This window comes from Salvelinus namaycush, unplaced genomic scaffold (assembly GCF_016432855.1).
Source record: "Salvelinus namaycush isolate Seneca unplaced genomic scaffold, SaNama_1.0 Scaffold87, whole genome shotgun sequence".
In the NCBI taxonomy this organism is placed as follows: domain Eukaryota; kingdom Metazoa; phylum Chordata; class Actinopteri; order Salmoniformes; family Salmonidae; genus Salvelinus; species Salvelinus namaycush.
In genome coordinates, this window is record NW_024061608.1 from 125,327 (window position 1) to 143,512 (window position 18,186).

Here is an 18,186-nt window from a genome sequence, read left to right on the forward strand (position 1 = left end):
AGACCTACTATCGTCTCTGGTAGAGACCATTGAGGACATGGATATCTCTGACGTCCTCCAGGGCCCGTCGGCCATTTTGGAGGAGGCTGCTATGATAAAGCACCCAGAGATGTCCACCTCGATAATATACAGGTCTTTGCTTCTCGACTCATCTCTCGCCTCCTCTAACATGGTCACTGAGAGCATTATCTTCAACAGTCCACGCCCATCAGAGGAGAATGTGAGTATTCAGAAGGTGCTCCCTGCTGATAAAGTTGACATCCTCCATGGTCAACCAGTGGAGGAGTATATCGTCAAAGCTGAGCAATGCATCACTCAGGTCATTCAGGATGCAGCTGTGACATATACTGGCATGCTGGATAAAACTGACACTTGTGGGAAACTGTCGGAAGTTCTGTCTGTCTGTGTTTCCATGGAGAATATTGAGGAAGCATCCTCTGATCTATTTGGTGGAATTATTTCCGACCTGCATGAGGTATTTGAGGTCAATAAGGCCTCCATGCGTACGAAATCAGGTCGCAAAATGTTCTGGGTGGAAGTGAGTTCAGGTTCCCAGAAGATTTATACCAAAACCCTGGACAAACTGAGGAAGCTTTTCACCTCTCACCTTCTCACTGAGGGAAAAAATACTCCTGTGCAAATTGAGCTCTATGACACTGGACTACTTGTAACTGAGACCACTGTGGAGGTATCTCCTGTACAGAAGACAGACAGTAATACCTCTTCTATGTCCTCAGCCTCAGCCCACCAGCTCACCCTCGACACCTGCACTAAAGGGGTCATCGAACAGGTGATCTCGGTGCTGAGGTTGGAGACTTCAAAGGAAGACCGCTTCGCTTCCGTTGGGGAGAACACGTCAAATGCGTCCTTCGACTTCAACCAGAAGTTGGACTCGATAATTTCGAAATTGGAGGACCTCACCATTTCGAGTGACGTGACGTCAGCCGAGATTGCCACGCTCACGCGATCTCGTAGTGCAGCCAGCAGAACCTCTAATATTTCCATCCAGAGCTTTCACAGTGCTGAGTTCCGAGCTAAGGCCAAACAGATTGTGCGTGAGGCCATTCTCAGAGCTGCTAGCGAAGCCAACTGTTCTTTGCCACAGAGCATGCCTAGCATCACCTTCTCACACCATGTGGTTTCTACAACTGAAGATATAGTGAATATGGTCATGCAAGACCTTGAAAGTGTATCCCAGTACACAGTGGAGGACGCAGACTTCTTCCCACTAGGAGAGAAAAAGCTGCAGTCCCAACTCAATCCCAGAGTTGTCTTTGACAACTCATTTTTTGCTGCTCAAATCATGTACCACAGAGTAAAGGATAGACTGAACGTCTTTTTGTCTTTTCCACCCGTGTCAGTCACCACAGCCAAAGATGTGCTGGACTTCACCCCTGTGGAGACACTCAGATGCTCGAAGTCCCCTGACACTGCTCTTCTTAAGGACAGAAGCCGCCCTCCGTCTGTGAGAAGTGAGAAACCATTTTCAAAAGTCAGTTTGACTAAAAGGTTTAAAGCCCTTGTGTCTTCGAGTGGCTCCTCCACAGACCACCATGTAATTGACACATGCAGTGAGGATGTCAGTCTGCCCACCAGGAGTATGTCAGTTGTGAACGACACCAGTTTGAAGAGAGCCTCACCTCTCCATGGTTGTGGATTGAGTGAAAGTTGTGAACCTCTTGTGGCTCTACAAGACGGAACAGTGGCATTCAGCCAAGAAGGCTTTAGCAAAACTGCAAAGAAGACACTCAGCTTGATCCTAAATGTGATCAAGTGCAGATTGGCCAACTCTGAGAGTTCATCTGTTGGGCAGAATGCAAGTGAGGAGTGTCTGATAGCCACTAACATGTTAGACTCTCTACTGGAGAGCCTTGACCTGTTGCCTGACATGAGCGCTGCCGATGAGATCACAAGGACAGAATGCCATACCTCTAACGCAATGGACAAGACAGGTTCACAGTCAGCGCTTGTGAGCCAACAAGAAATTAACATATCTGACACCGGTATCATAGTGAAAACTATAATGGACACATTGAAGACAGACGACCCAGAGATGACTTCAGCAGAAGAAAATCTGGATAGGCTTCTGTCAATTGAAGCCCTTCAAGATGCGTCTGGCAACCTGATCGCAAAGGTCCATGGTCTCATTCAGGAGATAACCATAAGACGCCAGCTTCAATCCATGACTGGCCACAGAAGCCTCTCTCAACCAGCGCTGCCAAATCCAGCACTGAGGAAGCTGTCAAAGGACGCTGCGTCAGAGCTCGTTTACAGCTTTGCCCACACTTCTGTTAGCAGACTCCTGGGGCAGTGTTTGGGTAGGCCTATGCCACCCACTGCTGACAGGGTTTTGGATCAGGTCATCAAGTTGATGACAGACATGGTGATGGACAGTCTGACTGATCTGTCCAAGTCTGCAATGGAGGGTGGTAAGTGAAAGTACCTCTTTTCATCTGCATAGGACTTCATTGTAACATGATGCTCAATACATTGCGTTTTATGATGTGAACTTTGCTGGTTGTGTCCAAAATGGCACCTTCTTCCATGTTTAGTGCACTACTTTTGACCAGAGCCAGACCCTATGGGCCCTGTTCAAAAGTTGTGCACTATAAAGGGAAGAGAATGCCTTTTGGAACGCAGTGACTGCTTTCCATTGTTGCGTCCTCTTCTCCCAGTTATTGTACCCAGGTCAGTCACACCAGCTTGCTCTTCTTATTTAGACACCAGCAATGCCGCAAGTGACATCACTCATGGTGTTGTGGCTGACCTTAATGCTACTGAGGAATTCCCCGCCAGGGGCCTTAGCCCGGCTGATGTAAAGGCTGACGGCATGGCCCGCCTTCCCTCTGCCAGAGGGGAAGAGACTAAGAAGAACAGGAAGTGGCGCTTCCTACCCAAAATTGGCAAGATTCCAAAGATCAGGATGAAGGTAGGGGGCTCAGTGTTTGGAGATGACCTCTGTAAGGCAGGGCTGAAATGTACCCTACAGATTCACTAAACTAAACCTAATGTCTCTCAGCATTAGAACAATGCTGTTGTCATTGTCTTTAGGAGGTTTAGGAGGCCGCTGTAATACAATCCTAATACACATGGGAGAGAGTCAATGGTTGTGTCCCAAATTGCACCCTATTCCCTATATAGTGCACTACTTTTGACCAGAGCACTATGGGCCCTTGTCAAAAGTAGTGCCTTACGTAGCCAATAGGGTGCATTTAGGGATGCATACCATATATTTTACACAGGCTCAGTTGTCCTGATGTGTTTTGTCAACAGCTGTTCAAGACAAAAGGGGAACCGAAGAGCCACCCTGAACAGGATGCGCTGCCTACCAAACGTCTCAGAGAGACTCGTATTTCACAGAGTAAGTGATAAGCAACGATAATGTCATATTGATGTATCACCCTATGGCCAGCTTGTTAAAACAGTGACTACAGATACAGGTGGACAGACAGACGGATAGACAGGCAGACAGACAGACAAACACACACGTTCATTTTCTGATTATGAAATATTCTTATCACAGATGCTGAGTGTGAGGTTCCAGAGGTTCCATCCACTTCCCCACCCAAGGAGGACCTGACAACCACACTGGCCCCTGCTCCCCAGGAGTCCCAGTCCCGTAAACGCCCTCTCATAGTCAGGGTGTTACGAGCTATCTCCAGAGCCGTCTCCAAACCATTCAGAGGAGCTTTTGGGAAGAAGAATTAGCCAAATGCCTGATTTTATTACTATTTTAATCAGAGCCTTTATTTAATAAAACATTACTGCATTGATTTCTGTCTATAGTAGTCTTACTGTTTGTGCAAGATAATGGTAAAGTACTTCAAACCACATAGTCAAACGTATTTATAGTGAAGCACTTCATATATTTTTATTTAACCTTCATTTAACTAGGCAAGTCAGTTAAGAACAAATTATTATTTACAATGGCGGCCTACCCCGGCCAAACCTGGATGGATAAGATGAACAGAGAACACTTTGTAACACTTTCTATGAAGCCCATATCTATAATGCATACACTCAAGTTTACTCATCATTGGGAAAGGTAGGCCAAACGACCTTTACTCATCATTGGGAAAGGTAGGCCAAACGGCCTTTACTTATCATTGGGAAAGGTAGGCCAAACGTCCTTTACTCATCATTGGGAAAGGTAGGCCAAACGGTCTTTACTCATCATTGGGAAAGGTAGGCCAAACGTCCTTTACTCATCATTGGGAAAGGTAGGCCAACGGCCTTTACTCATCATTGGGAAAGGTAGGACAAACGGCCTTTACTCATCATTGGGAAAGGTAGGCCAAACGACCTTTACTTATCATTGGGAAAGGTAGGCCAAACGGCCTTTACTCATCATTGGGAAAGGTAGGCCAAACGGCCTTTACTCATCATTGGGAAAGGTAGGTGAAACGGCCTTTACTCATCATTGGGAAAGGTAGGCCAAATGGTCTTTACTCATCATTGGGAAAGGTAGGCCAAACGGCCTTTACTCATCATTGGGAAAGGTAGGTGAAACGGCCTTTACTCATCATTGGGAAAGGTAGGCCAAATGGTCTTTACTCATCATTGGGAAAGGTAGGCCAAACGACCTTTACTCATCATTGGGAAAGGTAGGCCAAACGGTCTTTACTCATCATTGGGAAAGGTAGGCCAAACGACCTTTACTCATCATTGGGAAAGGTAGGCCAAACGACCTTTACTCATCATTGGGAAAGGCAGACCAAACGGTCTTTACTCATCATTGGGAAAGGTAGGCCAAACGGTCTTTACTCATCATTGGGAAAGGTAGGCCAAACGGTCTTTACTCATCATTGGGAAAGGTAGGCCAAACGGTCTTTACTCATCATTGGGAAAGGTAGGCCAAACGGTCTTTACTCATCATTGGGAAAGGTAGGCCAAACGACCTTTACTCATCATTGGGAAAGGTAGGCCAAACGAACTTTACTCATCATTGGGAAAGGTAGGCCAAACGGTCTTTACTCATCATTGGGAAAGGTAGGCCAAACGGTCTTTACTCATCATTGGGAAAGGTAGGCCAAACGGTCTTTACTCATCATTGGGAAAGGTAGGCCAAACGGTCTTTACTCATCATTGGGAAAGGTAGGCCAAACGGCCTTTACTCATCATTGGGAAAGGTAGGCCAAACAGTCTTTACTCATCATTGGGAAAGGTAGGCCAAACGGTCTTTACTCATCATTGCGAAAGGTAGGCCAAACGGTCTTTACTCATCATTGGGAAAGGTAGGATGTGTTCTGGACACATTCTTTCTGTGCTCCAGCAATTTAAGAACAGATGCCTCCTTCCATCAGCCGTATGCACCTTGTTCAGTATCTGTCACTTTACATACTGTAGTTCATGATCTGGTTCTACTTACTTTATGACATTCCTCCTCGTTCTTATAGGCTGGAGCAGACTTAGTCTCAAAATAAGACCGGTTTAAAATAGTTTTAGCCTGTTAAAGCAGGGTTTCCCAAACCTTTCTTTTTCAAGGTGAAGGGGGAGGTTCGGACAGAGCTAAAGGACGTCCATTTTTTTTGCACTGATCACAGACGTGGTCAAGTGTAAATATGACTTCTTACATGAGCTTGACAGTGCATCTCACGAAAGACTGAACACTATCTCAGGCTAACATAGTTTGGAAAGCAATTGGCTATTGCTTCAAAGAGAAGACAATGAAAAGACTAATCTGTCTTTTAGTTATCAAAATTCTCAACTTAATTGAGCGAACAGTATTTTTGCCATTGGTGAGTGTGCATATTCACTTTCTTTATCCCTGGGTCAGTGCCACTTTAAAGTCATATTGAAAAAGATTCTGCTAATCTCTATAGTCATATAAAGTGTAGTAGAATTGCATGATAAAAAATATTTTAACAAGGGAAAAAGAAATCCTGTAAAGAGAAACATATCTGACATAGCCTAGCCTAGCCTTACTCCACCACGCGCTGCATTGAACAGCCGTTTTTTTGCGAACAGTGATTGAGTTATATTATTAGCCTAAATGATGACTATCCAATTTACTAATCACATTAGCAATAGTCAGCTATCTTACAAAAGTCTGTAAATGTGAAGATGCATAGAATGCTTTATATATTTTTTTATGCTGAAAATGAGCTTCCCCTTGACTTGAGACTCGCACGGCTATGAGCAAGACAGTTAGGCCTTAACACTCTAATGTTTTCCTTTGCTAATGTTTCCCCCGTCCGTCCGTCGGCTGTCAGTTATGTCGATGACTGTGTACATACCGCATGTCAATCACCGACACCGGAAGTCCCATGACCGTCACAGCCCTAGTTGTATGCTTGAGTTTGTTCAAGAGAGGCTTTGACGCCAGATTTGAGCAGATCTTGCTTTAGTTTTCCTCAGCCTGTGTTTTGTTTCTCTCTCCTTTTCCTGTTAGATGGTGATGCTGCTTCTCTCCAGAGGAGCCAACATTAATGCTTTTGACAAGAAGGACCGCCGAGCAATCCACTGGGCTGCTTACATGGGTAATGAGTTGACCACACATATACATTCTGACTAATGTCCTTATCCCAGTGAGTGAATGAATTGGCTGTGTGTTAGCCTCACAGCTCAGCTGTATGGTCCACCTCTGGTGTGTTATTATGTCAGAATGATGGACTGAGTATGTTGATAAGATGTAGGTTTTCAATTGTACTAACACGATGTAGGTATTGCTAATGGTGCTGTGTACCACTGTAAACTAACCTCTCTCTCCCTCTATATCTCTGCCTATCTCTCTGTCTCTCTCCATCTGTCTGTCTCTCTCTCCATCTCTGTTTCTCTCTTTGTCTCTCTTTTCCCCCCCATAGGGCACATTGAGGTGGTGAAACTGCTGGCCTCTCATGGATCAGAGGTGTCCTGTAAAGACAAGAAGGCCTACACCCCTCTCCACTCCGCAGCCTCCAGCGGCATGATCAGCATGGTCAAGTACCTCCTGGACCTTGGGGTGGATGTGAGTCAATGCATACATACACCTCCCCACATTCAACTGTGTAGTCACTGTTCAATTACAACTCCACGAAAAGACAGAGCTCTAGTGTGTTCGAGAATGATTTCCTTCAAGTAATGAAGAGATGGAGGTTGGATCAGTGGGTTGGGACCAGTGGGTTGGGACCAGGGGGTTGGGACCAGTGTGTTGGGACCAGGGGGTTTTCATAACCAAGTAATGAAGAGATGGAGGTTGGGCCAGGGGGTTGGGACCAGTGGGTTGGGACAAGTGTGTTGGGACCAGGGGGTTGGGACCAGTGTGTTGGGACCAGGGTGTTGGGACCAGGGGGTTGGGACCAGTGTGTTGGGACCAGGGGGTTGGGACCAGTGTGTTGGGACCAGGGGGTTTTCATAACCAAGTAATGAAGAGATGGAGATTGGATCCAGAGGGTTGGATCCAGGAGGTTGGAGCCAGTGGGTTGGGACCCAGTGTGTTGGGACCAGGGGGTTGGGACCAGGGGGTTGGGACCAGGGGGTTGGGACCAGGGGGTTTTCATAACCAAGTAATGAAGAGATGGAGATTGGATCCAGAGGGTTGGATCCAGGAGGTTGGAGCCAGTGGGTTGGGGCCCAGTGTGTCGGGACACAGTGTGTTGGGTCAGGGGTTTTTCCTAACCAAGTGACCTGATCAGGAATGTATTGTCTCTCTCTCTATCAACATGTTAAATGTGCAACCAGAGGAAAAGAAACTCTGGACCACCTTTACTCCATAGTCAAAGATGCATACAAAGCTCTCCCTCGCTCTCCATTTGGCTAATCTGACCATATTTCTATCCTCCGAATTCCTGCTTACAAGCAACAATTAAAGCAGGAAGCACCAGTGACTAGATCAATAAAAAAGTGGTCAGATGAGGCAGATGCTAAACTACAGGACTGTTTTGCTAGCACAGACTGGAATATTTTCCGGGATTCTTCCGATGGCATTGAGGATTACACCACATCAGTCACTGGCTTCATCAATAAGTGCATCGATGACGTCATCCCCACAGTGACTATACGTACATAACCCAACCAGAAGTCATGGATTACAGGCAAAATCCAACCTTAGCTAAAAGGGTAGAGCTGCCGCTTTCAAGGAGCGGGACTCTAACCTGGAAGCTTATAAGAAATCCCGCTATGCCCTCCGACGAACCATCAACCAGGCAAAGCATCAATACAGGAAAAAGATCACATCATACTACACCAGCTCCGATGCTGGTCGGATGTGGCAGGGCTTGCAAACTATTACAGACTACAAAGGGAAGCACAGCCGAGAGCAGCCCAGTGACACGAGCCACCAGACGAGCTAAATTATTTATATGCTCGCTTCGAAGCAAGTAACACTGTAACATGCATGAGAGCACCAGCTGTTCCGGACTACTGTGTGATCACATTCTCCGCAGCTGATGTGAGTAAGACCTTTAAACAGGTCAACATTCACAAGGCCACAGGGCCAGACGGATTACCAGGATGTGTACCCGAGCATGCGCTGACCAACTGGCAAGCATCTTCACTGACATTTTCAACCTCTCCCTGTCTGAGTCTGTAATACCAACATGTTTCAAGCATTGCACCATAGTCCCTGTGCCCAAGAAGACTAAGGTAACCTGCCTAAATAACTACCGACCCGTAGCACTCACGTCTGTGTTTTTGAAAGGCTGGTCATGGCTCACATCAATACCATTATCCTAGAAACCCTAAACCTACTCCAATTTGCATACCGCCCCAACAGATCCACAGATGATGCAATCTCTATGGCACTCCACACTGCCCTTTCACACCTGGACAAAAGGAACACCTATGTGAGAATGCTATTCATTGACTACAGCTCAGCGTTCAACACCATAGTGCACTCAAAGCTCATCACTGTCAATCAATCAAATGTATTTATAAAGCCCTTCTTACATCAACTGATGTCACAAAGTGCTGTACAGAAACCCAGCCTAAAACCCCAAACAGCAAGCAATGCAGGTGTAGAAGCACGGTAGCTAGGACAAACTCCCTAGGAAGGCCAAAACCTAGGAAGAAACCTAGAGAGGAACCAGGCTATGAGGGGTGGCCAGTCCTCTTCTGGCTGTGCCGGGTGGAGATTATAACAGAACATGGGCAAGATGTGCAAATGTTCATAGATGACCAGCAGGGTCAGATAATAATAATCACAGTGGTTGTAGAGGGTGAAACAGGTCAGCACCTCAGGAGTAAATGTCATTTGGCTTTTCATAGCCGATCATTCAGAGTATCTCTACCGCTTCTGCTGTCTCTAGAGAGTTGAAAACAGCAGGTCTGGGACAAGGTAGCACGTCCAGTGAACAGGTCAGGGTTCCATAGCCGCAGGCAGAACAGTTGAGACTGGAGCAGCAGCACGGCCAGGTGGCCTGGGGACAGCAAGGAGTCATCAGGCCAGGTAGTCTTGAGGCATGTCCTCCTCCGAGAGAGAGAGAAACAGAGAGAATTAGAGAGCATACTTAAATTCACACAGGACACCGGATAAGACAGGAGAAATACACCAGATATAACAGACTGACCCTAGCCCCCCGACACATAAACTACTGCAGCATAAATACTGGAGGCTGAGACAGGAGGGGTCGGGAAACACTGTGGCCCCATCCGACGATACCCCCGGACAGGGCCAAACAGGCAGGATATAACCCCACCCACTTTGCCAAAGCACAGCCCCCACACCACTAGAGGGATACCTTCAACCACCAACTTACTATCCTGAGACAAGGCCGAGTATCTCCAGTATCTCCAATCTCCAGTGGGTGCGCGGGAGGGGGTAGATCCAGAATTTTGGGAATCCTGTAGAAAGGAGATCGCGTCTCTTCCCTCCACGACCTCCGGGAAACCTTGAAGTCTCAAATTCGAGTGCCTTTGGAAATGTTCATAATAATCAAATTTCTCCTCGAGTTTAGCGATGGAGTCTTCCAACTTCTTGTATTTTTGGTCCACTTCCTCACGGACGTCCAGGATGGCAGCCTGGTGGTCAGCATGGTCTTTTTCTAACTTTGTCACTCGTCCATTTGTGACTTTATGGTCTTCGTGGAGTTTATCGACCAGTACATCAATTTTGCTGAGGGGTTCAGAAAGTGTCTCTTGGATTTATTTTTGTTATACCCTTGTCCATCTCCATTCTGAACCATGCTGGTGCTTCTTCCCGAGCTAGCATCCGCCGAGGCCGATGAAGGGCTGTCAGAGAGGGGCATTTTTCCATGCCTCGTCTGAGGCTTTGACATATTTGGCATATTTTGTTTTGGCGATACAATAAATGTTTTAACTTCCAACGCACTATTAACGAACAGTTTAACAATGTCAAAATGCCTTAAAACTGTTTGAAAGTTCGAGGACACTACGCAGATGCGTCTTGTTAGAGCTTCGCCATTGGCGGAAGTCTCTCTCATATCATCATTCTTAACAGTCATCGTCCAACAAGTCTTCTACTGTTGTTCTTCTCCATTTCATGCACAACACATTGGAGGGACACTTCACATATGTAGTGGGTGTACTTTCCATGTTACAGTATTTCCTTTATAACATTTATAATGACTACATAACTAACAAAACAACATTAGTGTTCTTTAGATCACCTCTGACCATTCCCCACGTTTTATGTTAGATATATTATTCCAGTAGTTGCTTCTGAACGTGTTAGAATTTCGTCGGGAAAAAGTATTCTTGAAACAAAGCAAAAGGGTGTCAGTTGTTAACCCCCACCAGTTCCCTCCTCCCCCCTCTGCGGGTGAGAGGGGGCGGCAGCGTAGCCTAGTGGTTAGAGCGTTGGACTAGTAACCGAAAGGTTGCAAGATCGAATCCCCGAGCTGACAAGGTACAAATCTGTCGTTCTGCCCCTGAACAAGGCAGTTAACCTACTGTTCCTAGGCCGTCAATGAAACGAAGAATTTGTTCTTAACTGACTTGCCTAGTTAAATAAAGGTTAAAAAAAGAAGGGATCTTGTTGAAGTCATTCATTGCAAACCTGATCTGACCTATTTGGATCCTCACAGGACAGTCTGTAATCCCGACATATTTCAAGCTGACTACCATTGTCCGTGTTCCCAAGAACTCCAAGGTAACCTGTCTGTAGCACTCACATCTGTGCTTTGAAAGTCTGGTCATGACCACATCAACACAATCATCCCAGACACCCTGTACCCACTCCAATTTGCATATCTCCCCAACAGATCCACAGATGAAGCAATCTCAATTAAGAGGGGAAATAACTATGTGAGAATGCTGTTCATAGACTACAGCCCAGCGTTCAACACCATAGTCCCCTCCAAGCTCGGGACCTTGGGACTGAAGACCTCCTTCTGCAACTGGATGCTGGACTTTCTGACGGGCCGGCCCCAGGTGGTGAGGATAGGCAAGAACACCTCTGCCACACTGACCTTCAACACGGGAGGCCCTCAGGGATGCGTGCTTAGTCCCCTCTTGTACTCCCTGTTCACCCATGACTGTGTGGCCACACACGACTCCAACACCATCATCAAGTTTGCTGACGACACGAAGGCGATGAGAGGTCAGAGACTTGGCATTGTGGTGCCAGGACAACCTCTCCCTCAATGTCAGTAAGACCAAGGAGCTGATCGTGGACTATAGGAGCAAGAGGGGAGAGCACGTCCCCATCCACATCAACAGGGCTGTTAAAGGGTCTTGCTCTGACCCTACCCACAATCACTAGACTGTATACAAACCATATGCACACACACACACTACATTCACACTCCCACACAAAACCCACACACACACAAACCGACACAACCCAAACACACATGCGTACACATTACACACTCTCACAAACAAACACACACCTTTACACTCATTTGCTGCTGCTCTGTTCTTTATTTTGCTCTCATTATTATCTATCCTGATGCCTAGTCACTTTACCCTGCCTTGTACATATCTACCTCAAATACCTCATACCCCTGCACACTGATCTGGAACTGGAACTCCTTGTATATAGCTTTATTCTTGGGTATTTTATTACACTGTTACAATATATACAGTACCAGTCAAAAGTTTGGACACACCTACTCATTCCAGGGTTTCTTTATTTTTTTACAATTTTCTACATTGTAGAACATCAAAAGTATGAAATACCACATAAGGAATCCTGTAGTAACCAAAAAAATCTAAATATATTTTATATTTGAGATTCTTCAAAGTAGCCACCCTTTGCCTTGATGACAGCTTTGCACACTCTTGGCATTCTCTCAATCAGCTTCATGAGGTACTCACCTGGAATGCATTTCAATTAACAGGTGTGCCTTGTTCAAAGTTAATTTGTGGAATTTATTTCCTTAGTGCGTTTGAGCCAATCACTTGTTTTGTGACAAGGTAGGGGTGGTATACAGAAGATAGCCCTATTTGGTAAAATACAAAGTCCATATTATGGCAAGAACAGCTCAAATAAGCAAAGAGAAACGAAAGTCTAATATTATTTTAAGACATGAAGTTCAGTCAATCCGGAAAATTTCAAAAACTTTGAACGTTTCTTCAAGTGCAGTCACAAAATCCATCAAGCGCTAGACCCAGAGTTACCTCTGCTCTAAAGTTCAAGTAACAGACACATCTCAACATCAACTGTTCAGAGGAGACAGTGTGAATTAGGCCTTCATGGTCAAATTTCTGCAAAGAAACCACTACTAAAGTACACCAATAAGAAGAAGAGACTTGCTTGGGCCAAGAAACACGAGCAATGGACATTAGACCGGTGGAAATCTGTCCTTTTGGAAAAGCAATCCAGATGAAGCTGGTTGAGAGAATGCCGAGTGTGTGCAAAGCTGTCAACAAGGCAAAGGGTGGCTAAATATAAATAAAATATATATTGATATGTTTAACACTTTTTTGGGGTACTACATGATTCCATATGTGTTATTTCATAGTTTTGAGTTCTTCACTATTATTTTACAATGTAGAAAATAGCCAAAATAAAGAAAAACCTTTGAATGAGTAGGTGTGTCCAAACTTTTGATCGGTACTGTATGTATACATATATTCTATAGTTTTGTACTCTGCATCGTTGGGGTGGTCTCGTAAGCAAGCATTTCACAGTGAAGAGTTGATTTGAGAGGGAAAGACAAAGCGCGAGGGAGTCCAAATGTATTCTGACCTAGTCTTTAGTATGAAACCATTTTTATTGAGACGAGTACAAAACATTAAAGGAACACTTGTCTCCATGTCTCGTCCGTACCTGGTAGGAGTACTCGGGTGGGGGTCCCGCAAAGTTCATCCCAATGGCTGAGGGAGGAGGGTCATTCTTTTCCAGAGAATCTACCAATTTTCCTTCCTGAGGAAATTGCAAGAAATTTCCGAGCTTCCCATTCAAACCGAAAGTGCTATTTAGAAGCATATGTTTTATTTAACCAGGTAAGTTGACTGAGAACACATTCTCATTTCCAGCAACAACCTGGGGAATAGTTACAGGGGAGAGGGGAGTGAATGAGCCAATAGTAAGCTTGGGATGATTAGGTGACCGTGATGGTATGAGGACCAGATCGGGAATTTAGCCAGGACACCAGGGTTAACACCCCTACTCTAACAATAAGTGCCATGGGATCTTTAGTGACCACAGAGAGTCAGGACACATGTTTAACGTCCCACCCGAAAGAGAGCACCTGTCCCGGGATATTATTTTAGACCAGAGGAAAGAGTGACTCCTACTGGCCCTCCAACACCACTTCCAGCAGCAACTGGTCTCCAATCTAGGGACTGACCATTACCAACCCTGCTTAGCTTCAGAAGCAAGCCAGCTGTGGGATGCAGGGTGTTAAGCAGCAAATACCTCGGCAGCTGCGACCGGCCAGTCTGACGACGCTACCTCGGCAGCTGCGACCGGCCCGTCTGACGACGCTACCTCTGAAGCTGCGACCGGCCAGTCTGACCATGCCATTGAGGAACTGTTGACTTCTGCATCTCAGCCCCCGTTGACCACAAACATGGATATCTGACGTGGGACATGGTGCTCGGGGTCCATGCAAGAGTTCATGGGTACTCTAGTCCAGGTTGTGTGTGTAACTGCATTTTCTTGTTTTGGCTCAATTAAACGCTAACTGTAATACTTGTGTCCTCAGTATTGTTTTGACGGTTCCTACTTGGAGTTGAGGTCTATAACCTGACTGGGGTAATGTCAACATTTATTTTGCATTATAACCATCTTTGGCATCAGCAATATGTCTACTTTGACCCCTGTGCTTAAATTACCAATTGACTTAAGCTACATTTGGTCAAATTATGCTAGTAGCATCACATTATGTGGAATGGGTTCTAGTTAATTTAAACTTGATGGTTGTGGCATTGAGTGTTTGGGATTTGTACATATGAGGCTGTTGCTAGAATCGGGGTTAATGGTGTCAGTGCCAACTAATTTCACAGTTGTCAACTTGCATTTAAATGACTCTGCTGGGTGTCTACTAGTCTTCTCTCGTAACTGACTTGGTTTCCTATTAGTTAATACTTACATGTAAAACCAGCTCTCGTATCATTAGCACATCGTTTTGGCGGTTGGTCTTCATATCCCAGTTCTAATCCAAACTTTCAGGTTAAATTCAGGCTGTCCCTCACGTCTAGATCCAGCAGACTGAACCAGGACCTCCATAGCATGGTGGTGGCCGTGGTACGCCTGACTAGATATACAGTGCTAGACCTCTAGTAGACCAGAGTCTTTCAATCGGGAGCCAATTTTTGCTCCCGCACAGCATCAACATCTCAGGTCCCTGCCAAGCGTGGGATTGAGAAACAAACACTCTACTTCTCCTCTGAGGTTGATTAACTCAAATGGCAAAATAAGGAAATCATCACTGTGTAGAATATGCATGTATTTCACACTAATCAGGAATAGATAGGAATTTGGTGTGAGTCTCTCTGGACAGTCAACTTCCTGTGGAAAATCAACACCATGCCTGCATCCCAGATAACTACGTAGGGAATAGGGTGCTAACTACTTTTGATCAGGGCCTATAAGGATCTGGTCAAAAGTAGTGTACTAAATAGGGTGCCATTTGTCATATGGAGACCCCTACAGGAGCAGGTAGGCTTTACTCACAGCGAGGTGTAGAGGGCTGATGGGAGCTCTGACATCAGTCGTTTAGCATGTCTGTCCCTGAGGTTTCAATTAGTTGAGGAAAGACAAGGACAGCCAGTTCAGACTTGTAACATATTTACTTGGAAGGTTAGTCTAGTAGCATGTGAAACATGGTAAATCTCAGTGACCAGCCCCTGCAGACATACTGGGGTGTTGCATCCATACCTTAAACAAGCAAGTGTGAGAAAGTTACCAACTGGCACTTACATCTAAAGGTGTTTCACTTGCAATCTGGAAAAAGAACATCAAGAGTGACAATGCGTCCACGACAAACATGCAGCCACACCTTAAAACCTACTGTTGGGTTCTGAGAATATGAAATATACTAATTCATGTCACAGAGCTTAATGTACACTGCTCAAAAAAATAAAGGGAACACTTAAACACAATGTAACTCCAAGTCAATCACACTTCTGTGAAATCAAACTGTCCACTTAGGAAGCAACACTGACAATAAATTTCACATGCTGTTTTGCAAATGGAATAGACAAAAGGTGGAAATTATAGGCAATTAGCAAGACACCCCCAATAAAGGAGTGATTCTGCAGGTGGTGACCACAGACCACTTCTCAGTTCCTATGCTTCCTGGCTTTCCTGGCTGATGTTTTGGTCACTTTTGAATGCTGGCGGTGCTTTCACTCTAGTGGTAGCATGAGACGGAGTCTACAACCCACACAAGTGGCTCAGGTAGTGCAGCTCATCCAGGATGGCACATCAATGCGAGCTGTGGAAAGAAGGTTTGCTGTGTCTGTCAGCGTAGTGTCCAGAGCATGGAGGCGCTACCAGGAGACAGGCCAGTACATCAGGAGACGTGGAGGAGGCCGTAGGAGGGCAACAACCCAGCAGCAGGACTGCTACCTCCGCCTTTGTGCAAGGAGGAGCACTGCCAGAGCCCTGCAAAATGACCTCCAGCAGGCCATATTGGGGGTGTCTTGCTAATTGCCTATAATTTCCACCTTTTGTCTATTCCATTTGCACAACAGCATGTGAAATTTATTGTCAATCAGTGTTGCTTCCTAAGTGGACAGTTTGATTTCACAGAAGTGTGATTGACTTGGAGTTACATTGTGTTTAAGTGTTCCCTTTATTTTTTTGAGCAGTGTATAACGTTTACATTATGTCAGGATATGTTATTGTTAGCCATCTGGGATCCTCTGGGATTTTTTGTTTATTTCACCTTTATTTAACCAGGTAAGCTAGTTGAGAACAAGTTCTCATTTACAACTGCGACCTGGCCAAGATAAAGCAAAGCAGTGCGACACAAACAACACAGAGTTACACATGGAATAAACAAGCGTACAGTCAATAACACAATAGAAAAAAAGAAAGTCTATACAGGTGTGCAAATGGCGTGAGGAGGTAAGGCAATAAATAGGCCATAGTTTCAAAGTAAGAAACATTTTGCAGACTAACACTGGAGTGATAGATGAGCAGATGATGATGTGCAAATAGTGATACTGGTGTGCAAAAGAGCAGAAAAGTAAATAAAAACAATATGGGGATGAGGTGGGTAGATTGGGGTGGGCTATTTACAGATGAACTATGTATATGTCATGACTGTCCTGATCAGGTGTAACGTTCGTCTTGTGGTGAATGAACGGACCAAGGCGCAGCGGGTGATGAATACATACTGATTTATTAAATGAAAGACGAAACACTAAAATGAACACTAGAACAAACTACAAAACAATAAACGAAGGCAACAGACCTGAAACAAACGAACTTACATATAGACGAAGAACGCACGAACAGGAACAGACTACCTAAAACGAACGAACAAACGAAACAGTCCCATGTGGAATACACAGACACAGGAACAATCACCCACAAACAAACAGTGAGAACAACCTACCTTAATATGGTTCTCAATCAGAGGAAACGTCAAACACCTGCCTCTAATTGAGAACCATACCAGGCAACACATTAACCCAACATAGAAAACACATAACATAGACTACCCACCCCAACTCACGCCCTGACCAACTAAACACATACAAAACAACAGAAAACAGGTCAGGAACGTGACATCAGGTCAGGTTACAGGAGACCACAACCCTACAGATTATCTCTCAACCCCAACAGATGAGGAGAGATCTAGGGCTCTGAAGATGTGGGGGTTTTATGACCCCTCACACCCATGGTAATTCTGAGGCCACAGAAAATATTCCCTCTCACTATGTGGAGAACCAGCCTCAGAACTTTAAACATGCAATAAAGGGACTTTGGAACAATGGTTTCCGTCAACTACAATGGTGGTCATGACGATAGATGGAATATCAAAATGTATGTCATTTTTGTTTTGTTATTAAAGGTTAATAGATGACGTTATTATGAAAACATTGTAACGTTAAGAGTTTTCCTCGTATATGCTTGATGTTTATACATTGTACGTTGTGTGGAAAATGTCCAAATCAAAGAGAATGTTTCGGTAAAGATGAAATGTGAAGTTAGTTGTCTAAAATTGGATTTGATTCAAATCTATACCTTGCCCTTTAAACTTGGTACGCCCAGAGAATTGCCCTGAAGGCGGTTACGCCCACTTCTGACCCGAGGGTATAAAACCTGTGAGTGCAGAATTAACAGATTAGACTAAGTGACCCGAGCTGCAGCCAAAGGTCTAAAAGGTCAACGAACCCAAAACGCAACAAGTTTGAAGACAAAGAAATCTTTTTCTACCCAAGCTACGGATGAGTAGCGGTGTCTAAGCGGGTGAATTCAAGCCGAACCACCTAGCCTCCACTCCCCATCGAATCGTGGTATCTACCCTCTTTCATCTTTACGCTGTGAGCTCTGAGCTACAGAGCTATCTGTCCTCCGAAGACCCCTTCCAGAGCAAGGACAAGTGAACAGGCCAGTAAGCCAAAGGACACGGACATCGTGAGGACACCTAGAGAGGTGCGCAGGAGCAGTGCGTCATTGAGCAGCTTGAACGGTCCACGCGGGAAAATCCACGGAGACCTTCCACAAGTAATTACATCATTATATTCTGACTCATAACAGCGGCAGTTTGGGGCAAGGCTAGGGTTAGAATGAGCATAGCTGACAATTTCCCCCAAATGTATATTTATCTCGTGTACTTTCTCTCTTTCTCTCTCTTTTAAATCCCCATTTTGGGTAACACGCGCCCTAGTGTGTTGGCCCGTTAT

The 18,186-nt window shown here is 45.1% G+C and overlaps 1 protein-coding gene across 1 annotated transcript; it reads left to right on the top strand.

Moving 5' to 3' along the window:
* Positions 1–1,651: 1,651 nt before the first annotated feature.
* LOC120043106 lies at positions 1,652–3,773 on the top strand. Its single transcript, XM_038987828.1, has 3 exons — positions 1,652–2,929; positions 3,274–3,361; positions 3,524–3,773. Exons 1-3 carry the CDS (start codon positions 2,582–2,584, stop codon positions 3,706–3,708), a joined length of 621 nt encoding a protein of 206 aa, XP_038843756.1. The 5' UTR covers positions 1,652–2,581; the 3' UTR covers positions 3,709–3,773.
* Positions 3,774–18,186: the final 14,413 nt, after the last annotated feature.

Coding starts and splice junctions, on each gene's coding strand:
- LOC120043106 (XM_038987828.1), top strand. CDS start 2,582: ATGGGCCCTGTTCAAAAGTTGTGCACTATAAAGGGAAGAGAATGCCTT. Junction 2,930..3,273: donor TTCCAAAGATCAGGATGAAG/GTAGGGGGCTCA, acceptor TTTTGTCAACAG/CTGTTCAAGACAAAAGGGGA. Junction 3,362..3,523: donor AGAGACTCGTATTTCACAGA/GTAAGTGATAAG, acceptor TTCTTATCACAG/ATGCTGAGTGTGAGGTTCCA.